At 46.8% G+C, this 26107-nt stretch overlaps 1 protein-coding gene across 1 annotated transcript in view; it reads right to left on the bottom strand.

Moving 5' to 3' along the window:
• Positions 1-26107, bottom strand: part of kazna (kazrin, periplakin interacting protein a) — a 192746-nt gene that overhangs the window by 12460 nt on the left and 154179 nt on the right. Inside the window, exon 6 of the mRNA XM_049017120.1 lies at positions 5072-5263. Coding sequence (XP_048873077.1) covers positions 5072-5263 — 192 coding nt within the window. The remainder of the gene's footprint in view (positions 1-5071; positions 5264-26107) is intronic.

Raw genomic sequence — 26107 nt, 5'->3', positions numbered from 1 at the left:
GACATTTGAATCTGTGGAAGATGTGGAGTCTGACCTCACTCAGGAGTTCATGAAAACAGCCTTGCATTTTTTAGCCTTGTGTTTGCAGTAGGGCTCCATGCATTACATAACACTGCGATAATCCTGATGTGTGTAATAATTACCAGGGCCTTAGGTAATGGGCATAAAAATTTGCCCCAATGCCAGATTGTCGGTACTATTTGGAGGTTTGGTTACGCCCACGATTTGAGAAGCAGATTAGTAATACGCCCATGCACTGTCTGAAACCGCTTTCTCTGGTCGCGGGGGGCGGGGGGGCGGGGGGGGGGGGGGGGGGGGGCAGAGCCCATCCTGGAGGATGCAGGCACGAGTTAGGGAACAGCACCGACCTATCACGGGACACACTCGCACACCATTCTCACACACACATGCATGCATGCACACCTCGGGCCAATTTGGTAACTCCGATTAGCCTCAGCATGTTTTTGGATTTGTGGGGGGAATCCGGAGCACCCGGAGGAAACCCCACAATAACACAGAGAGCACATGCAAACTCCACACATTGGCAATAAGGTTACGTCGAATTTATACTAATAATATTTTAGGTGGGGCAGCATGGTGGTGCAGTGGTTAGCGCTGTCCAGAGGTGGCAATTTCAGGTCCAGAAAGTTAAAATCCAGACCATGATTTTGTTTCAACCAACCAGCTGAGTCCTCTGTGACTGTGACTCTGTGACTGAGACTCTGTGACTGAGACTCTTTATGCTCAACTGCTTAAAACTGCAAAAAAGTACCATCACACCACCATCATCTTTTTACCTTGTTCACCCGCAGTATCTCCTCTTTTAAAAGATGTAGCTGCTTAGCTGTCCCCTTCTTCACCGCCACTTCAGTGCTCACCGCTTCCATGATTTACCGAAACGGTACCGTGTGGCGTGCTCCACTAACTGAATTTAATAAACATAAGGACAGCTGAAATTTATACAGATTACTAACTTGGGCGTCATGCTACGCCTCTCGTTAATATTTTAGGCTCATTGCTAATCTGCTTATCAAATTGTGGGCGTAAGTAAATGTCATTATAATAACGGAAAGACGGCATTTTCGCCCGTCATCTGAAGCCCTGGTGATTATGGTGCATCCACCACATACTTGTGATTCTTTCACTGTGTTACATAATGCAGCCCAAGTATATGAGCATTATCACGAGGAAAGTGTGTTTCCTACTCAGAGCACATCTGTTCCTATAAAATAACTTCAGTTGGGGACCCATTAGTCCATGTTACTTTTTCCTGGTTTTTGCGCTCCTTTACACTGGGTTATGTGTGTTTGCGCATTGGCCTCGGACACAAGTGGATTCTGATTTGTAGCCCTGCCATAAATTGTAGCTTTGTGAAGCTCACAATATATCACAATATATAGCTGTGACTGGACCACGGAGGTACTCATTCAGTTCAGCAGTCATTTTCGAAGCTGTACTTCTGTGATGTTTATTGACAACCCAGTTAAGCGTCCGCCTGTCCCAGGTGCCCAGCTTCAGTCACTGTGCCTCAAATGCAATTGTGCATTTGACAAATACCCTCACGAGTTTTGAGACTGCTCCCCCAGACACATTAAATCATTTTGCAGTTTTTGTAATCAATGTACTGGCAATTGAAGGACCAATTCTTCAGAGCCGTTCAGAAAATGAAAACTCACATCAAGCCGCTGAATGTCACACCTTATTTATAGCTGACACGTATTACTAACTGGTAGTCACGATGATATAATTCACTTTTGCAACCGCATTTGTAATTGTCATTTAGTTGCTTTGTCGTGTGATGTATCTTTTAGGAAACAAAGAATGATTGTTCCTCCTACCATCTCAATCACATATAAACACACACCTGCTCATTACACCAGTGTACTATATCATTAAAGGTAATCTTCACCCTTTCTGATTGTTTGGAAGCTCTTGCACACAAAGTTGCAGAACAACTCCCATCTCTGAGCCAAGACAAAGATTCAGCTATTAGTTTCCCCAGGGCAGGGAGAATTACAGGCCATCACAGGCCACGCAGGAATCACCCGCAGGCAGGATTATCGTCCCCGAAGGTGGTGACTCACGGATCATTGGCATACTTCACTTCCATGACCTACCACCCTGATTGTTACCCTGATCCCCCCCCCCCCCCCCCCCCCCCCACTGTAATCGGGTCTGCACTGCCACACGCTGGTCACAGCGGGGGTGTAACGCATGCGGCGCGTGCAGCTAATGGGAGCGCCACCTGCTGTTCGCATGATGTGCTGTGTGATCGTCACCCAGACTCCACCTCCAGGCCCATAACAGCTGTTCTGGGGAAACCGAAAACAGAGGCAATCTTAAAGAATGGAATATAGGTTAGGGAGAGGAGATCACTGGCTGGATGGACTTGGAGGAGGCTTCCTAGGTGAGATTCTGTGTGTGTGTGTGTGTGTGTGTGTGTGTGTGTGTGTGTGTGTGTGTGTGTCCGCCCAGTGATGGACTGGCATCCCATCCAGGGTGTTCCCCAGCCCTGTGCCCTGGGCTCCCTGGGACAGATTCCAGACTCAGTGTGCCTCTGTACGAGATCAGCAATTACGGAAGATGGATGGATATGTAAGGGTAACAGTCTGCAAAGTTCATCTCAATTAGCATATATTACCTGAAATTATGGTATTCCTAGGGCAACTAAAGTAACTGGAGGCTCCTGTACAGGTAGCCTACATGACCTGAGGCAATTAACCTATGACCCAAATGAGTAAACTGTTCAGCAATGACACGCCAGGCAAATGCACAGTGATAAACCGGAAATTATGGCCTGTGGTCACTCCTCTGTCAGACACATAAAAAGCTTCCTACAAGTGCTGGTTGAGGAAGGTTCTGCTTATTCCATGGAAGACATTGGCCCCACAAATCATCAACAGGACACAAATATACTCCTGTCTGACTGAGCAGTGCACACTCCATCAACACCCGATGCCAAAGAACTGCACGCTAGCAAAATTCAGCCTGGATTGTGTCTCGCTGTCTGTGTAACGCCACTGAAACATGGGAGTGACTGCAATTCCCACTGAGGCGATCAACACAGGCAGCCATGGTGGAGAACAAACCAAAGAGCAGAGCCGTCTTGTTCTTTGGAAACAAAGGGATGAGAGGGAGAGTCATTAAATGACCACAAAAGGCCCTTTCTTGTTCAACAGTTATGGCCAGTTCAGTAACGTTCGAGCCAAGCTGCAGATCGTCATGTAAATGTTCACGGCCGGCAATTAAAGTCTCACAGGAAGCTTAAACTCAGAGAGATTTCTCTTCATTCTGTTAAATGAGGACTTTTGTATTGGCGTCTGGCGAGCGGCTCCCAATCAGCTTTGAAAGCTGCCTTTAATCTGGCCGCCATTCCCAGCATTTGGCTTGCTTCGTGCTAAGCGTGCCAGTCCGCATGGCCCAGGGAAGATTCTTGAGCATGGTGGAGTCTCTCGCTCATTTGCATGGGGGCAGCAGATCAGTTTCAAGTCAAGATGTCGCCTAAGATGAATCAGTTGCTTTTCCCTTTTCTTTCCGCTAGAAACCTCCATCCAAGCCTTGTCCTATTCCGGGTCGCGGGATTCCAAAGCCAATCCCAGAAACTATGGCCGCAATGTTGGATATGACCCAAAATGGCACGTCAAAACAATCTGTGAAAATATTTGTAAGCCTTTCAATTACAGTTCAGAAAAGTTAAATTATGTCTAGAAACATTTATTTAAGATGGCTGCAATCATATCTGACTGGTAGAAAAACCAGGTCAGAAAGCAAGGCACAGGCTAAACTGCGGACTTATGCACAGGCTAAACTGCGGACATTATCTCCAGCACATTGCACTATTTACATAAGCATCTAGTGAGTTGGACACAATAGAATAAGAATTCACTGAAGTAAAAAGAGATCTGTAACAATTGCTCGGGGGGGGGGGGTGTTAACTCAGGTAGAAGTCTGGTAGAACAAGCTCCATCAGGTCACAAGCTCTCTGGAGGTCAAGTAGGCCTTCGCCGACTAGCCAGATGGAAAACTGCCCCAACGGAAACCCACGGAAATCAATCTCCATCATCTGTCAAAAACATGTTGCGGTAAACAAAGATGGTGCCCAGTCTGCCTGCAGCAGGACGGCAGAAGAAGCGGAGGGCAGATGGTGCGTTGGGACAGGGGAAGAAGAACACAGCTGGACCAGGATCCACCACCTCAGTCTTCGCTCTGATGTACATGCAAGAGGCTCTGAACAGGGGGAGTGAACAGGCTCTGCTGCCACCATTGGGAGACAGATAAGGGTGACGTCATAGCTGAGCATCATACCGGAACAGCTTATTGGGTGACCCACAGAGCTGAGGGGATACCCTCAGCGGACATACCCTCAGCGGACATACCCTCAGCGGGGATACCCTCAGCGGACATACCCACTGCGTGTCATTAATCTCATTCTGTTTCCTACAACTCAAAGTTCTATTTCCCACAAAAAGGAAGAAAAATTGAATAAAAAGCAGAAATAATACATTAGGCAACGACAACGCTGTAATTTAATTTGCCCTCCTGTGCGCTGCCTCTTCATAGCAGGACACGCTAATTCTATTAAACATCTGCAGACCTTGTAAGCCAACAGAATAAGTCTTAATTCCGCTTTCATTACTGGCATAACTGGCCTATTGCTGCCTGGGGCATGGGGGGGGGGGGCTGTGTGTTCTGAACCTCATAACAGACCACACTAAAGGTTCACTGAGAAATATGACAACCAGCAACCCACTGGAACAGAAAGGAAAACCCACGGCAGTGCCCACTGGCATAGAAATAGGCACAGCATGGACGCAAGGCATCAATATGCAGTGAATTTCAGTATGGCAGGTTCCTCCCTTATGACACAGCTGCACAAGACCAGGACAAATTACAGGGCAGGGCAGTAAACAAGAGACAAACGGCATCAATACAGGCACAGTGAGAGATGGGAAGTGAAGAATGAAAGGGGGATGAATGGAAGAATGGGGTGTGATGAATTAAAGGGGCGGGGAGCGAGAGATGGATTAGGGCAAGGTGACGAGTGAGAGGAGTTAAAGGGATGGGGACAAACCTTGCAGTGCCTCTTTGGCTCGGTCCAGCTCCTGCTCCTTGTGGACCAGCTGGACCCGGAGCTCGGTGGCCGAGAGCAGCTCGGCGGAGCAGCCACTGTGCGGGTCCTCCAGCTCCTTGGTGAGCACTTCCTTCATCTGCCTCAGCAAGTGCACCTCCTCCTGGAGTCGCGCCACCTCCTCCCTCAGCAGTACTGGACACGGGGGGGGAATGAGGAGTGTCAGGCAGCAGAAAACCAAGGGGGAGCCAACTCAGCGAGGAGCCTGACCAGAGGCTCAGAAGTGATTCTATGGTTTTTTTCCTTTTAAGGTGGGGGGAGGGCGCATAAGAAAGGCCATAATTCATATACAGGAGTCAAAATTTTCATTAGCCAATGATGCGTTTTGAATAGGTAATTAACAGGGCCAATCAGCTTTCAGCTGGGACTGGTGGCCCCGCCCCTGTAGAGACTCCTCCTCCACTCCCCAACATAGAAATACTGACGTCATCATCTCTCTGTGGATGAAAAAGCAACAGAAAATCCCACAATGATTGAACGGCCATGTTTATTCGCTTGACACTTGATCGCGATGTTTGTATTGCTGAATATGAGCCGTTTATAGTGGAACAATAACCTCGGCTGCTGGTCTAGGGTTTCTGTGAGGAAAGTAAGGCTCTTCATACAGACGCACACCATGCGGCCACAAAGGAAATCCAACGATCCTGCTTATCCTCGCTCCGGAACTGTAAATCTACAGGTATCCGTGTTTTCCTTCAAAATGATTTCATGTCTAGCAGACAGAACAATGAATTAATGAATTGTTCTAGTTAATGAACGGTGAAATTAACGTATAGCGGTCAAGCGGGGAACGGCAACTGCAATCGCTGAAGTGTTTATAGATGAATTGACAAATTTGTCAGAGCATATAAAGATAAGCCGCGCGCTCCATGGCTGACAATGAGCCTCACCTCTGCACGTCCTTCGTGTGCTCGAATGATGACGCGAAAACACAAAACGACAGCGGAGAAACCGAAAACCCACGCTCACGTCAGACACATGCACCCAGAGACTTGCTTAACAGCGATCCTACCGCACTCATCTGTATAAACCCCTGAAAAAATTTATTAATCTGTGAACAACAACCACTACCCCCACCCCCCTCAAACCCACATTCACACTATGAGAGCATTTACATTTTTTAAACAACCCACCAGAGGCTTGACGTCTTTCACTTGACTGCGGTTAAATTTCGATCGTGCCACTTATGCTTGACTGAGTACTTGTGCTTTAAGCATCTGTCCAATCTAGCCACAGCTCCCATAGTGAGCAAGTGGAATCTGTTTGGTATGCTGTGCAACAGCTCAGCCAATAAATGTTAACATTTTCAAACACGCATTAAGATTCTCCCGAGCATGCTGTCCATTTCATAACACTCCCAGCAACATGGACACTGAATGATACTCAAAAACAGCGACTGAACATGAACGATCCCAGTAAGGAAGCTGCACGCATATTTACAGGGATAGTGTGAACGACACAGGATGGTGGCTGCATTAAGGTGCACGAAATCTCACGCGAAACGCATCTTGTTATCTTCAGATAACCAGCCAGTAGTACTGCAATCAGGTTTAATGATCTCTTGGTCTCCAGGTGACAAAGGAGGGGAAAATTGTTGTTTGCCAAGGGCTTAGTGGAAAGATAGCCGTTTTGGCAGTGAGCTCACGCACATCATGAGAGGCAGCATTTGAAGCGCCAGGGTCAGCCAGGCTGTGACTTTTCATACGGCATCAGGGATAAGAGGATCCCTCTCAACCGCGGTGAGAGGATGCAGGAGAGAAACGCCAATCAATGAGGTTCAAGTGCCACTTGGAAAATGCATCGCCCATTCATTGTGGGTGCGTGTTGTTGTTGGTTGTTGGTATGGCTGTGGGTTGGGCTAACCATTTAAAGATAATTGCGTCCATGCCAGACGGTTGCCCGGCTGAAGGGGTGTATCTGGTGATGGTGGGCCAATCCCGTGGCAGTCAAATGACACGAGGCCAAAACGTACCACGACGATACATCCCATGACATGACACCGGCCTGGGAGGGGCTGGCCAGGTCCTCATCCCATCAGCATGAAGAAGCTGGAATGTTTTTCTGGTCCTCAAGCATCTAGTTTGTGTTAGTTACCTATACTGGTACTGAGCTATGTGATCTGATATGGACCTTTAAGCACCAGCATTGCACCCAGTGGACTCTGGCCCATCTATCGATCTTCAGTAGGTGTCAGCCTCCATCCACAGATAAGTACCACAAGATTGCCACCAACTGGATGCCTGTTGACTGGTGACATTGTCCTTCGTAAACACCCAAAGTAGTGAACTGGTTCTGCAATGTCTGGACCGGAACAGACCTGAAGTTGACCGATTTGGCCCTTTTGAAGCCTGGCTGATGTTTATTCTTGTCCAATGCAGAATTTCAGGGCACCTGCCCACCTCGCTTTAAATAGAGCTGAAACGGGTGAACCTGTCACTGACGGAACAACTCACCCTCTGGAGATGGGGAACGGCAACTAATAAAAGCGGACAGCTCAGCGGACTCCGGCATCACACATAAATACACACATACAGCGATACGAGCACAGCGCCAGGAATCCCAAGGAAAATAGAAGCTTCCCATTTTTCGCGAATCCTTCACTCGCCACATGCCTCCATCGGCCTGTGTGGGTTTCAGAACTGAGAAGGAGACACACTGTGTGGCTGAAGCTCAAACGCTTTCATCCTTATGGGAGACGGGATTGGACAGAGGACAGGGAAAGAAGTCGGAGAAGCACCCAGCAGAGGGGCCACAGTGTTGGCCGTGCGGGGGCCTGCTCTGGGTGCTGGGCATTCTGGGAGTGCAGGAGATGGGGGATTTGTACCAAAGTACAAATCATGAACAAATATGGTTACTATTTGAAATAAAAGATGCTTCACGATTCATTAATGATGCAGTAACATGAGAACCTTTGTAATTCATGACTTGTTCCTTCAGTCGTTCACAAAGGTTTACAGAATTAACAGATATAGTAACAAATATAGTAACTGCTTGGGATAAAAGATGCATCACGATTCATTGGCGATGAACAAACATGAGATCAGTATGCAAGACTTAGTTTGTGGTTAATTAATGCACAAGTAATAGTACAAGTACAGTGTTACCCAAACCGCCACCTGCTGTCTGGCTCATTCAGCCCTGCTGCCTATCCCATGTTCTGAACCTCTCACCCGCGGCTAAAAATTAGCAAAACTCTGCCTCTTCTCTCGATTTCCTGACTGCTTTCCCCGTTTGTCTCCATGCTGCGTCGTCCTACTTTCAGTTTTCCTACAGTTCCCTATTTTTTCTGCAAACTCCTCCTCTCATAGTTTCCCTACGAGTTTTTCCATTGCTTTTCTAGAACTTTCACCTCCTTTGGTTTCCCCGCTGGTTTCCGTAATAATTTTCATACCGATTTCTATATAACCACCTCCTTTAGTTCTGATATTGGTTTCTATACTCACTGCTATTCTCCAGATTTCCCACTGGCTTCCATCTCAGTCTCTATAAATCATACCCATGGTTACTATATTGGTTTCTATGGGACCTGTTCCCTGAAAAAAAACTTTCACACTTATTTCCTGTGACACTTTATTGTTAGATTGTCTCACACTGGCCCACAGGCTAAAGCAGGGAAGCAGAGTCCTATAGCACAGATAGAGGTGGCTACATTCCCCGGGGGGGGGGGGGGGGCACCAAAGTTCCGCCCTTTCGCAGTCTGCTGTGCCATATGAAGGACACACAGAGAAATATGTAGAAGTAAATCCCCAGGGCGCCCCCACTCCACAATGCGGGACCTTGCATTAGTATAAGCGGGTAATGAGAACCAACGGGAGCTAAGTGACAAATCGTCACGCCCTCATCCTCGAGACGACTGGCCCCATCTTTTAGCCAAGTGGCCCCGCATGCAGATCCTGACAGATTATTCTTCAAAGACTTTTTTTTACTCAAAAGTTAAAATGACTGGCCATGGGGGATTTGGTGTCTGCTCCCCCCCCCCAGGTCAATATGCCCAGAGGTCTGGTCCTAATACCCACTCTGGTGTCTCAAATTTGGAAGGATGACTACATTGCATCATTTATTAGACAGAGGAGGTCTGAGCAGAGAAACGGGCGGCAGGAACAGAGATCTAAAGAGCGTGCAGTCCGGTCTCATCTGGCTTAGGTAAATACTATTTCTCCACCATTACCTGTCTGCTTTGTTAAAATGTCTGTATCCATGGTGATTTCGACAGGGTGCTTGTTCATACTAAAGCCATTTGGAGGGCTGAATAGTTTGCCTAAAGCGACACAGGTCAAAACCCTTCTGGTACAACATCAGGAGACCGCACAGACGTGAACTTACAATATGTAGGTCACGATGTGCTAGCAGGTGGGCAATGGACAAGATGTCTACAAAGGAAAGCCTTGTGCCCCTGGTCAGAAGGCAACCCAGGATCGAACAGGAAGGAGCTGCTGAAAAAAAAATCAGGCCAAAGCACAAACGACACATGCTAATTGTGCAGGAAAGAGCATTTTTCCTGCCACCCCAAAACAGCTCGGCTTAACGGGGCAGACGTCAGAGCCGTATCACTGTATGGACGTCAGCAAGATGGCAATGGAACATTCGTGCTCATGGCGTCTTGAGTAACCAGGTCACGATTTCTGTAAGAGACGTTGCTGTTGAAGTTTTCAAATTAATTTTTTTTTTGTGTTTTAATCTTCACAGAAAGCAAGCTAGTCACTCCCATTAAATCCGAGAGAAGACTGACATTCCTGTGGCTGATATCTCAAAAACTAGGCAACTCTCACCTCAACAATCTAGATGGATAAATAGCCCTACAGAATATCTGAAATATTTAATGTCTTAATTTTGGGGTGAACTGCCCCTTTAAGTATGCAGGATCAATTAATCTTATTTGTCATTCATTCATTCCTTTCTGCCTTTTCATTAATTTTCCTTCTTTCCCAACACTATTGACGATCGCAGTTTAGTTCCACTCTTATTCACATGCCCATTTCACACATTTGGTTGGTGCGGCTGTTGACCCGTAGAGCCCCAGTCTGCCAGTAGAGGGCACTTGTGCAGCAGCCGGCTGACACTGCCACTGGCTGATGTAAAATCCCACCAGTTGCATTCCACTGCAATGGGACCCCCAATCACAAATAGAGAATGATTATTTGTCACCAGAAGGGTCCTTTTCTAAGTCTGCTGGTTGCATGTAGACCTTTCACAAGCAATGACCTATACAATCATCTGCAATGCATCTGCATCACCGAACTTCTTCAATATTCTCTTATATCCATGAGGTCTAGTACATTCACAGTGAGAAACACTCATTAATGAACAAGAAGCAAAAAACAAAGCAGAAGAAAGATCCGGAAAGCATTAGCTGCATCTGCCCCCTGCAGGTCTGCCTGCCCACCTTCTCCAGTCCAACGGTTCTGCAAATACCGTCCGCGACGACCTCCCTGCACAGGAATGACATCGGGGGGTTGCCATGACAAGAAAGGCAGGCCTGTCAGTCACTCGAGAGTAACACTGGCATTCGTAGTTAAGGATCAATAAGAGAATTATCAGACTGCAGACTACTTGCTGGTTTACCTGTTATGCTGCTCAAAGTCTCATTTTAGCAACGAAAGGGCACCAGGGAGAAAAAAACAGCTGAAATGGACTTAAACCAAGTACAAATCTACCCTCCCCAGCAGTGACATTTCAAGTCAAACTGCATATATTGCATCAGACTTTGCATAAGGCACGACTGACAGTGTTTTGTGTCAAGTGTTTCATTCGCGCATGCGATGAAATGCTTCGACGGCTCACGGGAGGTATGACTGCAATTCAACTGCAAAATTTAAGGGCTAAACGAGTCATAAATACAGAGATGTGGACATAACCTGCAGCACAGATTAGCTTAATCCACACACGTTCATTATCATGCCCGGACATTTTTGCATGCATACACACACAAACAAGAAACAAAACTGAAAATGAAAATGGAGTGAATTATAAAACAGGGGCCACTATGTCCACCATGGCCGCAATGCCCCCACTTAATTGCTATGCGGCTGGCGGACCGTGAAAACGATCATTCAGAATCTCCTTTGGTGGGTGCTAGTCTGGACAAAATTAGCAGGATCCCACGGTAATCAGATCCATCGCCCTTGGTGATCCGAACAGCCTCATTCTAAGGAATGTTAGGTATGTGAGGTAAGGGTATCACAGAGAAGCCTTGGGCCAAACAAGCCCAGACCAGCTCACAGGTCTAATTGGCTGGGCTGCTTAAACCAAACACCAACAGGAAGAAGAAAGCTTTTTTTTCTGGCCAATCAAATTTTGGAATATGCTGTCAGACAGATTTAAGATTTAATATACCCACTCATAGCAAATGAGCATCCTGTACAGTGTCTCTACCCCCTTGTGTGTAGATCACATAAATAGCCCCTGGAATTTCCTTAGTACGAGTTCACTGTCAATGAAATAACGTAAATCGTCCATCCCTGATGCTCTGGACTCACAGCAGCTGTGTGATGTCTGTTTGCCGATTTTGGGAGGCCAGTGTGCCCCCTCTGCAGACAGCCCCCCCCCCACGAGAGCTGGGCCACCTCTGCACAAAGCTGACCAGACACGGAGGTCCAGGGGCAAGTCAACATCTGCAGCCCATGAGGGAGCGGAAATTGGACTTGGGCCCATAGGAGACCCGCGACACTAATATTGATGGAAGCCGTTAGAAATGGTCAATATGAGGTATGGAAAAGAATGTCACTGGCATCGACCCCGAAGGCCAGGGGGTGAGAATCCCATTACGACTCACGAGCGACAGAAACGATTAGAACACTCATAGGCCGGCGGAGTGCTTGCTGCAGCTGAACACCTGACAAGTGCGCTGGTGGGGGGAGAGGGGAAGGGGTGAGCAAAAGCACAGTAGCAGTGAGGGTGCGGGGGTCACCGAAATGGATCATCTGCCCACCTGATAGGGGCAGATGAAATTTAAACAATCATCAGTAATCTAATGGAATCATTGACAATTTTTGCTGCCCACCCCAACGCCTCTGACATACTTTGAACGCTGATGCACACAACACATGCCAAAATGCCTACCCCACACGGCATCCTGGTAACACTGGCATGTGCCCACCCCACACGGCATCCTGGTAACACTGGCATGTGCCTACCTGCTCTGCTGTCCTTATCGCTTAAGGAGCGTGGCAGCCCTCACCAGATCCAGCGGCCGTCACTTCTGTCTGCTCATGTGACGCAGGAACGCGCGTTCGAGAGGAGTCACTGCGGCAGTATCGCCTGGAGGTCATGTGACCACAAGGTCCATTAGGTTCACTGGTGAGCTCAGGGTCTCCTGATAATAGGTGTAATAAGGGGCCCCGTCCATTAGCACCATTCTGCTGCTAATGTGGACACTGCAGGAACCTTTCAACAGCGACTCCCCTATTCACAGCTATTCCAGCACATAAGCAACACCCCCATTTATACTTTTCATCTTGGTTTGGAATTGGAGCTCAATAAATACAGCAAAAAGGAAACCAATAGGAATTCTCCACAAATACAGCTATCCGAGCCATGCATGTGTGAACAGTAGGGGTGGGAGATATGACCTAAAAATATCACGGTATTTCTCAATCTTTGTACGGTGACGCTATTATATCACGGTATTACTTTTTTACAAGTTTTGGGAGGAGTAGCACGTAAATTTCTAAAATATATATCTTATAGGTACACTTTAACTGCTATTACAGCTGGGTGTAGGTGGTCTTTGAAAAGGTTAAAAAAAGTGGCAAATAATTTTAGGGACATTACGGCTTTTCGGATTCGCTGCCGTTATTAACGCTAATGGCGCATTTGCGCAAACAGAACCGCTACATACACCAAGGTCCGCTTTGTTTGCCGTTCATTGGCATGAAAAATGCTGGTTTTAATTTTAAATTGGGCAGCGGTGCCTGTTACCACTCACTTTGCATGAAGGCAGTGGTGTATATATATATATGCTGATTTAACAAATATGTTTTACTTCTTAATTTGCTACTATACATATATGTAACCAGGTTATCGTCGTTTAATGTGTGTAATTACACGGAATCTGTTTTTACATCTGTTTTTGAATTTGTTGATCAGGACACGGCGGTCAAAGTATATTCAGCAGGAAATTTGCACAATACACACAAACTGGTTAAATATGCTATATGAGAAAAAAAATCAGATTACAACTGAAGCTTGAAAGAAAATAAAAGGCTTTATATTTTATTAACAGGGTGTTGAATAATGGGCTGTTGACTTTTCGTGGTGTTAACAGTATATTGCAAATCCAGATCGTAGCGCAAAATTACAGCAGTAATAACTACGACACCGGTGTACCCCCCCCCCCAGCCCCACCCCTAATGTCAAGTGCCTATGGGATAGGCTGTGATAGTAACAGGTTTCGGGAGGGGGACAGGACTGTGCCCCTGGGTTTCCATCGTACCCCAGCCCACTGACTGCGATCTTGCCAAGCAGCTGGAGAGATGGTACTGATGAAACAATGTGGCATTATGTGGCCATTTCAACAAACCAATGGGCAACTTAGTTCTAGGGGTTGAATGGGTTGTAGAACCCGCCCCAGCCCAGAAAGACAGAAGCCGCAATCTCATCCAGCCCTAATGACAGCGAGCAGAAGGATAGACGATGTAATAATGTCCGGGGCACCATTAAAAACCCCATAAATCCTGTGTACCCACCATTGCTCCAAATTCTAACCCCAGAGTGGAGCAGACCTGGGGTTTCCTTAATGCTACCCTACAGCGTTCATCCGGTATTGTAATGACTTATAAAGCGGACACCCGGTGTGACTTATGGCCCCCAGAGAAGCAAACAAACCATTAAACCAGCAGCCGGCAATGACCTTTAGTGCAGCGGCTCTGGGGATGAGCTGCTGGACTTGCACAGCGAGGCCTACTTAGGCTTAGCACCAAAGTAATTACTGTTTGAGCACCACAGATGGAAACAGCTCTGCCAATGGACCAGAGGGCAGGCGTACAGACCTATTAGCGTTTGACATTCAGGCCTGCTCCGCTCTGCACTCGCCACATCCCAAATGATAGAGCGGCAGCACAGGGACACCGAGGCCAGTGACCCGGCTTCCCGAGTCCCTCTCATGCACAGGGGTCAGTCCCCACTCACCGCCCTCCCTCAAGCCACCTCAAAATGTAAACTGGTGCAAAGGGTTAAAGAGGACTTGTGCTTCACTTTGCGACCTACATTCCTCAAGTTAAAATGCACAAGCATCCTTCCTTTGGCCCTGAAAATGTACAGAACTCAAGTCACGTTGCCTATAAGTCACCAGTAAGAATTTATGGTAACACTTTACTTGAGGGGTCACAAATAATATAGTATTATGCTATTTCTTGTGTATTAACCACAAACTAAGTCTTACATACTGATCTCATGTTAATTCATCATTAATGAATCATGACACATTTCAAGCAGTTACTGTATTTGTTACTATATCTGTTAATTCTTTGTGAACTAAAGGAAGAAGTCATGAATAACAAGTGGAATACTGATCTAATGTTTGTTCACCATTAATGAATAATGATACATATTTTACCTCAAATAGCCAGTATATTTCTTCAGAATTTGTATTTCAGTAGTAACGGGGTCATTACTAAGCATCTGTGCCCTGTGCTACCGGATTGTCTGTATTTCTGGTTCCTGAGATAAAAATAAAATTACACGGAAGGTGGATGTGTTCTTTGAAAGTGTGGCACTGTGTCCAGGAACCCAACAAAAGGAAGGTGACGTGCATGGGAGTCCTTGGCGAGTTCGACATGCAAGAAAGGATGATGGGGTCATGAAGAAGGAACTGGAGAAGGTCAGGAGACTGATCACCGCGTAAAAAAAAAACCTGACTGGATGCCCTTCTTACCTCAAACGCTACCAATAATGTCCTGCGTTACAAAAATGAAAAATCGAAAAAGGCACAACCCAGTCAAAGGTATCCCTTAAATCAATAACTAACGTCCAGTGATGGCCTGAAGCCCTTCAGGCCTTGCTGAAGACCCCCAGAGGGACTTAAGGAACATCACCAGAGATTCATAAAAGGGGGGGGAGGTGAAGCCATTAAAAGGGCATCTGATATTAATAAAAATGAATGAGGAGGCACTATTGAAACCAATTAGTATATTTATTTGCTCATCTCCACCACAGAGGCTGCAGCACCAGCAGTGTCGCCCATAGAGAGGTTCGCGGGGGTGAGCCTTGCCAAGGGGGGGCCTCTAAGGAGCCACATGCTACCGGTGCCTCCTTTACTGTGAGTGAGTGCTCTTTGCGGTTATAAGCGCTACCACAACTATCCCCAGGGAACTTTAACCACACCACAGTAGCGGCCAGCTACGGTACGCGAGGCGCCCACATGTTCCCGCAGGAAAGGACGTGTTGGGGGCAGCTGCGGGATCCTGGTGTCCAATCAGGGAGAGACGATCGCATACCGCGCCACTGGGAGGTTGGCTGCTTTTTGACAGCGATGCTGGTATCTCTACAGATAGATGACTTACGAGAAATAAAAGAAACATGCACATGCTAAAATAACATGCACAAAATGAATAATCAAGGTAATTCCTAGAAGGTGCAAAATATGCCACAGACATCTGAAATCGAAGGCTTTTTGCTAATTTTTTCCAAAACGACAGATCCCTTCACAGACCGAAATCCACGAGAGAATCTTCAGAGGAGAAAAAAAAAAAAAACTCGACATTGTCCTGTGTTACAGTCTTTCGGTGGTGCAGGAAACAACGTTACCCGTGTAGCTATTATTGCAAAGTCTCTTCAGAAATCACTGTTCCTTACTATACACTTAATATATGACTTATGTGACTGACCATTATGTAACTGGATTAGGTCCCAGAAGGACACAGTAGTAAATAAGCCAACAACCAAAACGGGCAAATAAGGATCTGATGAGGAGACACAAAGCGGCAAGAAGGTGCGATTTACGTGCTCCAGATGGGGGGGGGGGGGGGGCAATGCATTTACAGGAAATGAATGACAGGAATATATCACAGAGGACACTGATATGGCCTGGACTGAGCCCACCTCGCACTCGAGCTTCTGGAACGTTCCCTGTAACAGGATGCCAGACAAAAAGCTTCGTGACGGACCCAGGAGCACGAAGATAGGAAGAGAAGGGGCTAGGTCACCTGAGCGAGGTGGGGGTGAGGATCATAGACGACCTCTAGTCGGCATCCTTCTACCCGCCCACTGCCTGAACACACACCCCCCCCCCCCCCCAGGGGGCGCTGGTACCCACCAAACTGATCAGCACATGCGCAGAGATCTATGATTTGTTTCCATTCCCGGCTGCATTCGCAGCTTGAGAGTCCAATCCAAACCAGCAAAGTCGCAGTGTCCGTTCGCCTGAGGTGGGGAGGTGCGGTAAGAGCCAGTTCAGATAGTTACAGAAAAAGGCCTTTTTATGACTCAGCGAAAACAAGGTCAATAGCAAAACAAGAGACTGCAGGATCATTAGCATCGACTTCCTCTCCCCAATCCCCCCACTGACCCATCCCTTGTCCCTTTCACAATGGTCCTTTAACAATCCGCAGTCCCCCCCCCAGCTAGAACGCACTCTCCTGCGTATCAGTGACCAATGGGCTTGAGTCGAGCCGCGAATGAACCAAATGCTTATTATTCGTTTTTTGTCAGCCAATAAGAACCATGTCCAACTCCTGGGTGCTTTGTGTGCTACTAAAGGCTATAAACGGGATGTTTGGGTGGCGTGTCAGACTCTGACAGACATACGGATTACAGTGCGGTGGCAGAGAGAGAGAGAGAGAGAGAGAGGGAGATAGGAAGCTGGTGTGTTATACATGGAGCCATCTAGCCCTCCCTTTTCTGATGGGGTGAGAAGACATCTACCTTATCTTAACTGGAACATCTGGGCTGAAGCTTGGAGATCAGGCCACATCGATCTTTCCAGTGCTGCGTAAACCCAGGCAGACAGGTGCCTACATCCATTCCTCACATTTCTCAGAGGTGTCTGAGCCGCGAAGTCTGAGGCACGGCAGCACGACAGCGAGGGGGGGGCTGGCCGCGGTCCAGGCGTCATCGCGCTCGGCAGATGGGGGACAGTACATCGGCCGGCTGCTCGCCGTCGGGCTCTGATCTGGGTCGTGAAAGAATTGCAGGATTTCTGATACGGTGAATCGCTGAGTTCTCGTGACAAGAAGCGTTAAAGGACAACGGATTCCATGGCTGGTTTGGGGGGGGGAGCTTGAATATGTAAAATTACATGTAAAATTGGCCAGGTGGGTGACCCCTCCACCACCCCATTTGGTTTAACCTGAAGCTGAACTGGCCCCCTGAGCCCCTTCCCATGTCACTCAATGATTGAATCATATCATGGGCTAATGATAAGGGAGGCCCTCTGTATGAATTATGGTCCCTCCTATGTCTCCTATCTTTTACAAAAAATCCATAAAACGGCCCCTTACACAGTCAGGTGGAACTACGACTGTATATCTTTTGAGATTCCCTATAAAAAAAAATAAAAAATCCAACAAAAGTCTTGTACAAAGTCTTCCATACTTATGAAAAAAGAAAACAAACATTTACAACATTTTTATTTGGTTAAACAAAGATAAAACTCTCAACAACTCATCTAATAACCAACAGTCTAGCTAACTCCTCAGGATAGATACTCTGTTATATATCCTTGCAGACATTCAATTTAAACAAAACAAACTGCTTTCAGCCTCATTCCCGTAACACACATCTGTTATTCTTCTAAAGATACTCTTTCATAAAACCACTTTAAAAACACGTTAAACTACTCTTTTAGATTTTACGAACTCATCATTTAACAAGCAGGTTCCTCCATTATCTACAGAATATCTTCCTTCCCAGAAGCCCTGTTTGTTCATATGAAACAGCGGCCTTTTCCCTGTTTGTTTAAAAAAAGATACACACAGCTATTGCACATAGTCTCCCCCTTGGGTTCAGTGCATATCTGTGTGTGAGCTGAGCTGCTCTCTGTCTGAGGAGGATATAAAGACACTGTCACCAATACACGTTTTGGATAGAGTGTGTTTGGATATTGTGGGACCGGCTCCTCTGGAGCGTTAAGCATTATGTTATTTGTTTAAGCAGGGTCTCCGCTAACATTCAGTTTTGTGGAAAATCTGATAACACTGCTCATGGGAAAAAGTACAGATAAGCGAGAAATCAGACAAATTATGAATATAATGCATGAGAGACAAAATTAGGACTCAAAATAACCGGTGGGAGGGGATTCCTGTTTGAAAGCACTTGAGCAAACCAGCTTGTTTTCGGATTGGCTCTGGGTCGGACCTCTCATGGAGGCACAGGACTCGGGTTACATTTAGGCAGCTGTATAAATTGGGATGAAAGAAGGGGAACAAAAGGATTTCATCTTTCAGTACTAATAACCACAATGGTAGAATAGCAGGCAGAACATGGCCAGTAGAGGTCAGCGAAAAGGGCTGGAGCCAACTTATACTGTCATCAGCCTGGAATCGCTCTGAATAGCTACTCGATGTATTTAAACTGCCAGTGAGTTTGAACTGATCTACAGAAAGAGGCGGCCCTGCGTCACTGGCAGCCCAGACCCTCAGGTGGACTGGTTTGCAGGGGAATGGATACTGGGAGAGTGTGGAGGTGCGGGTCACAGTGCTATCTGGGAAAGGGTGTCATGACACGGAGCGGGCGTGATTAGGCAAGACTGCTACTACCCAGCCTGACCAATCAACGGCTCAGCAAAGTGCGAGGCCCCGCCCCCTGCAGCGTAGTCAACAATCTGCCGTACGTTTGCTGCATGGAGCATGCAATCCAAAACACAGCCACCATGCCCTTCTGGGACACCAGGACCCTACTGACATGAACACATAGTCGATACCAGGAGATATCACAGACCTGAATCTACCGTCACAAAGAGTGTGAAAAAGACCATTTCTGTCTTACAAATGTTGCATTTAAAATACACTGAATAATAACCGGAAGACCTCAGTAACAGGCTTCCCATCACCCATGGCCCAGAAACGAAACCCAGGTACACTGCAAAGTGAAGGGTTTAAAAAAAAAAGCAAACTAATTTTATTTCATGCCTGCTTGCCTGTACCTTGCTGAGCCAATAACAATGTAAGGCAAATCTCACACTATAATGGAGACGCAAGGCCCTTGGTTTGCTTAAGCCCTCAATCATGTGCGACAAGATCACCGAGTTCAAACAGCCATCAAGCCGCACGGACAGACTGTCTGACGTAATCATTTCCCTCACACTGAAAATATTACACGCTGTTTCCGCGCAACGTTCACGACCGCTTCAGTCATCGCTGAACGAATCTATAAACGACAACAGGGCAAATATATTCACGGGTCATTATTAAAAAGTGCAATTTTCGATTTTGTCAAATGTTGCAGGAAGCACTGACATAATGTGTGAGATTGGTTTTCTAGAGCCTTAAGACAACTGAACCCATATATTTTTCCAGATACATGACAGGCTGATAGAACCTTCAGTGTTGGTGCAGATGGTTTAATCCATCTTCATCATTACAGCTTACATCTGCTCTGATCCAGCTTTACGGTATATTCTTGAAATCCATCCAGCTTCTATTCAAAGCTCCGGCGAAAGGCATTTTCAATCTCAATCCTTCATATCCTGTATTACAAAAGGTTAATTTTTCCATTCAAAAAACGCAGGTGTGAAAATGAAGGATTATGTTCAGTCGTTTGACTACGTAATGAAAGCATATTTACCGAGGAGGCGGATAAAATGGAAAGTGAATCTAAGCACCACCGGCACCGTCGTGAACTGAGTGATCCGTCATCCAAGCTATGGACATCTAGTTTCACGGCAGACTATCAGATCTCTGGCAGATGCTCTTCTGGGAAACATGATGAAAAATAAGAGTTTGACCAAAGCACTTCAAATGTAAAAAAAATACACTTCAGACTAAGATATACCAGCCAGGTGAACTCTCGCCCCTCGCAACCTGTTACAGCATGAAAGTCAGATTTAAGACAGGTTAAAAGACGGATGGATGTTGCGATCCGTCAAAAAATGAGAGACAGGAACTGTGCACACTGACAGCAAAGAGGGACTGTGACTTCCTGTCATCACATATGGGGCACACAGACGCCAGGCTGGAGAGGAATCCTATCGGAACGGAATCCAAGACTTTGGGGTGTGCATCATTGGGTGGGTGGAGTTAGGGTTAGGCTAGGGGGAGCTTTGATTCGATAGTCAGAAGGTGTGTGTGGTAGTGGTGGTGGGGGGTGGGGAGGGGGGGCTCTGGCAGGACAGAATCCGGAGCTCACTTCCTGCAATTAAACTCCTCATAACAATTGACATCAAGCCCACAACGCAGCAGAAGGAAATGTGACACTCCGGCACAGGCAGGCAATTTCACGCTTCAGGTCCCCGGGGCAACAAGCACATTAGCTCAGTAGTGCAGCACTAGGGCTGTGGGGTGAAGCCGGGGGAGGGGGGGTCATCTGAACCCCCTCCCACTCACGCCACACCTACCAGGCCCTTCCTCTCAGGGTGATATCATCACTCTTACGATCATGGCTGCAAATATACCTGATCTCTGGCGTCAGATCTTTGTTGCACAGCGGCATCACAAGGATTAATGTTTAGAACTGCTTCATCGCCCCTGCAGTCCTTAACCCTCCAATAAAAAGTGAAATAAAGATAAAGTTATACCATTCAGCACCCTCTGCATGAATGTCTGTATGTCATCTGTCCGTGTCGGGCAGCCCCTCCCCCCTTCTTAAACAGTCGCGGATCGTATCATAACATGCCGGTCAAGGTGCAGTTATGCAACAGCATCCTTTGCGAGCACGCCTGTCCTGCATGGCAACATTATGCTTGTGCTAATTCTCTCTATCTGCATCTTACAGTTTTGCATATAAAACACCAACCACACAACACAATCTTACTGCTGCTATACCAAACCTGAATTCCTAAATATGAAGCACCAGTCATACGCAGACTATTACACTGTACATTCACATTGAATGAAAGCTCCTACATACATTAGACAAACATGCATACAGTTCTGTAATACATATACTTCAGTAATGTATCCGCTTGTCCACATGCATTTTCACACACAATAGATGGTACGAATTAATTGCCCTGCTTCACAAGACTGCTATTCACCGTGGTAAATGCGGTCATGACAGCGGGAGATGGAAGCAATTGATTTGCTCTGTTCTTACAGAGGGATTAGGCCTGATGCCAGAGATTCGATGCTGGAAGGGGCCACCCTTCAAACCTGCACCACTGTGCGGAGCAGAGCGCAGCATAACGTAGCATAAAAGGGGCTAGCCTACAGACTCACACCACTGTGCATAGCTGTGCGCAGCATAGCATAGTGTAGCATAAAAGGGGCTAGCCTACAGACTCACAGCACTGTGCGGAGCAGAGCGCAGCATAATGTAGCATAAAAGGGGCTAGACTACAGACTCACACCACTGTGCATAGCTGTGCGCAGCATAGCATAGTATAGCATAAAAGGGGCTAGCCTACAGACTCACAGCACTGTGCGGAGCAGAGCGCAGCATAATGTAGCATAAAAGGGGCTAGCCTACAGACTCACACCACTGTGCGGAGCAGAGCGCAGCATAATGTAGCATAAAAGGGGCTAGCCTACAGACTCACACCACTGTGCGGAGCAGAGCGCAGCATAATGTAGCATAAAAGGGGCTAGCCTACAGACTCACACCACTGTGCATAGCTGTGCGCAGCATAGCATAGTGTAGCATAAAAGGGGCTAGCCTACAGACTCACACCACTGCGCGGAGCAGAGCGCAGCATAGCATAGCGTAGCATGAAAGGGGCTAGCCTACAGACTCACAGCACTGTGCGGAGCAGAGCGCAGCATAATGTAGCATAAAAGGGGCTAGCCTACAGACTCACACCACTGTGCATAGCTGTGCGCAGCATAGCATAGTGTAGCATAAAAGGGGCTAGCCTACAGACTCACACCACTGTGCGGAGCAGAGCGCAGCATAGCATAGCGTAGCATGAAAGGGGCTAGCCTACAGACTCACACCACTGTGCAGAGCAGAGCGCAGCATAGCATAGCGTAGCATAAAAGGGGCTAGCCTATAGACTCACACCACTGTGTGTACAGCCCAGCACAAGAGAACATACCACAAGCTGTATACACACCACTTAGTGTAACAGAGGAGCCGGCCGATGAGGAAGAACAGAAAAAGAGTGAACCTTCACTTGTATACAGACCATAATAACACATGGTCATAGTAGCTAACATGATAACTATGTATGTAACCAATTACATCAATCTGACAGGACCACATACAGTATACTGTGACAAGCATGCAGGTCATATTCAACAAGATGACAGCACTGCATTCAGAACAAATTCCGCATTTAATGAAGCTCACTAGCAGAGCAACTCTAGATAAGGGTAGGTCAACAATCTAGACAGCACTCATACTCGGGGTGGAGACTAACAAACACAGACACACACACACAGAAACATATACACACCATAGCAAGACATCAAATGGGTAAACACTATGTACAACAAATGGACACAAGCACATCATGTTAAACTGATGTGCTTGTGTCCATTTGTTGTACATAGTGTTTACCCATTTGATGTCAGCATTTATGCAGCTTCTTGTCAGGCTGCAAAGCATGCTGGGAACCGAAAGGTATGTTCAGAAAGACCACCACAGTGCTTACATCTGTTAGCCATGCTAGTAGACTCATGGTACCTTTCCTGCAGTAAAGCAAGAAAAAGTCAAACATCAACACTGAGTTACAATCACCCCCCCGTCAACTGGACATTCGTACAGTGACCAATAGCTGACCGCTATTTCACATATAGCGTTCACTTTGTAAACGCAATATGAAAAGATGCAGCATCACAGCTGCTGTAGCGCGCAGTGAGAAATTTATGTTCAATGATAGACCCAGTAGGAATTCAAAAATAGCTTCTTGCTTTAGGCCAGCACATGGTAACCAGTATCACCAGTACATCAAGTTTCCACTGAGGAAATGCTCTATTCGCTGGTTGTTCTGAAACCACCCAGTACGTTTTGGAACAATTAAGCTGGCAGGGAAGTTTTGCTAGCGTCCATATTTTTCACGATTTAGCCGTTGAGCCGTACTGGGTAACCGTGGGTTGCAGTGGGATATGGAGACAGCCAACCAGTGACCCGACGGTGACAGGAAACCACTATCTAGAACGTCCACAAACACGGACTGCCACAGTCTCTGTTTCTGTGCACTGATAGAAACACAGAGCAATTAACATAATGGGGGCCTTGGGGAGGACACACTGGCCTTGCAGAGAGTGCAGGGCAAAAATGAAAGGTGCCATGATGCCAGAACTGTCATTATGTAGGAAAGGATTTTTTTAAAGTGAATATAAAAAAAATGGCACTTTAATAACACCCCATCAGCAGATGGAGCGGGGAAGAAAAATCGCTGGAAGATGCCACGATGATAAAAATCTTTTACTGGGCGTACATCCTGCATGAACAAATTCACAAAATGCGAGTTTAAATGTACAGAGCCATCCACATACTGGGAACATACGCTGACCACTGTTGACACTGATGGGACCCTCATTTACCAAACGAGGGAGTGAGCAATGGTGCCGGGCCAAACACAGGTAATGACACAATCCTTGGCAAGAGCAGCACTTTACACCTGATTTGCGGAAATGACTCACAGGCCCCGGCAGTCAAGACATCGGATCAAAGCGAATTTCACAAAGTCATTGATAGTTCAGAGAGGGGAACACAAAGAGAAAAATCCCGTCATCCACAAGATTCTAAAAAAAATTATAATAATAAACCAATCAAGTGAAAACCTTTTGTATCTAACAGTACAGTAAAGACAAACTCACAGAAGCACAAATCTGAGAAAATTCTAAAAACACCAAAAATCCCCTAACTAGTATGTCAGACCATGTCAACAACAGTTTCAGCTTTAAGGTGGAAGTTTTGGATATTTCTTTGTTATCTGGTTCTTTAAGAGAACGGACACCTAAACAGAGGAGTTATAGTAGCTAAATGCAATCTCTAATTTAAGATTAAATTTTACACACACATCTCTCATGGTTGTAAGAAGCAGGTTAGCACAATGGAAAGAGAGCAGTAAGCTATGGGTTAGCATGATGGAAAGAGAGCAGTAAGCTATGGGTTAGCATGATGGTCAGCGAGCAGTAAGCTATGGGTTAGCATGATGGACAGCGAGCAGTAAGCTATGGGTTAGCATGATGGACAGAGAGCAGTAAGCTATGGGTTAGCATGATGGACAGAGAGCAGTAAGCTATGGGTTAGCATGATGGACAGAGAGCAGTAAGCTATGGGTTAGCATGATGGTCAGCGAGCAGTAAGCTATGGGTTAGCATGATGGACAGAGAGCAGTAAGCTATGGGTTAGCATGATGGTCAGCGAGCAGTAAGCTATGGGTTAGCATGATGGACAGAGAGCAGTAAGCTATGGGTTAGCATGATGGACAGAGAGCAGTAAGCTATGGGTTAGCATGATGGACAGAGAGCAGTAAGCTATGGGTTAGCATGATGGTCAGCGAGCAGTAAGCTATGGGTTAGCATGATGGTCAGCGAGCAGTAAGCTATGGGTTAGCATGATGGACAGCAAGCAGTAAGCTATCGGTTAGCATGATGGACAGAGAGCAGTAAGCTATGGGTTAGCATGATGGTCAGCGAGCAGTAAGCTATGGGTTAGCATGATGGTCAGCGAGCAGTAAGCTATGGGTTAGCATGATGGACAGCAAGCAGTAAGCTATGGGTTAGCATGATGGACAGAGAGCAGTAAGCTATGGGTTAGCATGATGGTCAGCGAGCAGTAAGCTATGGGTTAGCATGATGGACAGCGAGCAGTAAGCTATGGGTTAGCATGATGGACAGAGAGCAGTAAGCTATGGGTTAGCATGATGGACAGCAAGCAGTAAGCTATGGGTTAGCATGATGGACAGCAAGCAGTAAGCTATCGGTTAGCATGATGGACAGAGAGCAGTAAGCTATCGGTTAGCATGATGCAGTCGGGAGCTCACAACATCTCCAGCTAAGGATGAAAGCACATGTGCAGAACTGAGTGCAACATTTCTTACAGATGAAAACATAGTGCACCTAATACACAAGTGTGTAAGGTAACAGCACACATGTAGAGTCAGCCTTAGGGGTGTGGCCTACACAGAACGATTCTCCTGTTGTGTATTTCATCCATGTGGATTTTGCTTTTTTTTTTGTATATACATAGAATTTCAATTATGCATCTGAGTCTGCAGAGAGAAACAATGATGTGACCATAGCTTATTTTGCATCAAAAACCTTACCACATCAATCAGTATTTATCTTGGGGTAGGGCGGATTGAAAAAACAACGTCTGATTCGCAGTGAATTTCCATCCACTGGCACTTCCAGATCTTTCCTACTGCACACCAGTCACCAGTGCTGAGTCACCCCTGACAATCAAAAGCAGCCCCCCCCCCCCCCCCACCTTAGCTGCCCTCTAACAGGTTCAGCCTCCATAATGTCATACTGTGGGGGCCGAGAGCGATGGGGAGAGGAGCCGGTTTCCCACAGCTGCGTCACGGCGGTGGGGAGGAGCTGGTGCTGCTGACACTTACTGAGCTAATTACAGGCCCACGTCGTAGTCGCACTGCTAATCATCCCCACTGAAGTGGATGACTCAATCCCACCCTGGGAGGGGGGCAGCCACAGAGGGGGGTTGACGCTGGTTGGGTACAAAGAGTGGGGCTTGTGGACAACAATCCTGTCCGGGTCAGGCCTCCAGCTGCTGTGAGACAACGTAGCTTTCAGGCGGCTCTGTGAGTTTTACGTACGGTGCTGGCATACAGGACCCGAGCCGTACCGCGAGGAGAGACTGGCTACAGCACGGTTCCAGCTCACGTTGGTTTTCCACTGCGGAAGGTTCAGCTCGATAGAGGGTTTGGGGAGCGACGGTGACACAAAACCAAAGACACACTTATTTACTATTTACATGGTG

Source organism: Brienomyrus brachyistius, chromosome 6 (genome assembly GCF_023856365.1).
Source record: "Brienomyrus brachyistius isolate T26 chromosome 6, BBRACH_0.4, whole genome shotgun sequence".
NCBI lineage: Eukaryota > Metazoa > Chordata > Actinopteri > Osteoglossiformes > Mormyridae > Brienomyrus > Brienomyrus brachyistius.
Note: the sequence above shows the minus strand (reverse complement) of the source record. Positions and strands in the feature narration are given on the sequence as shown.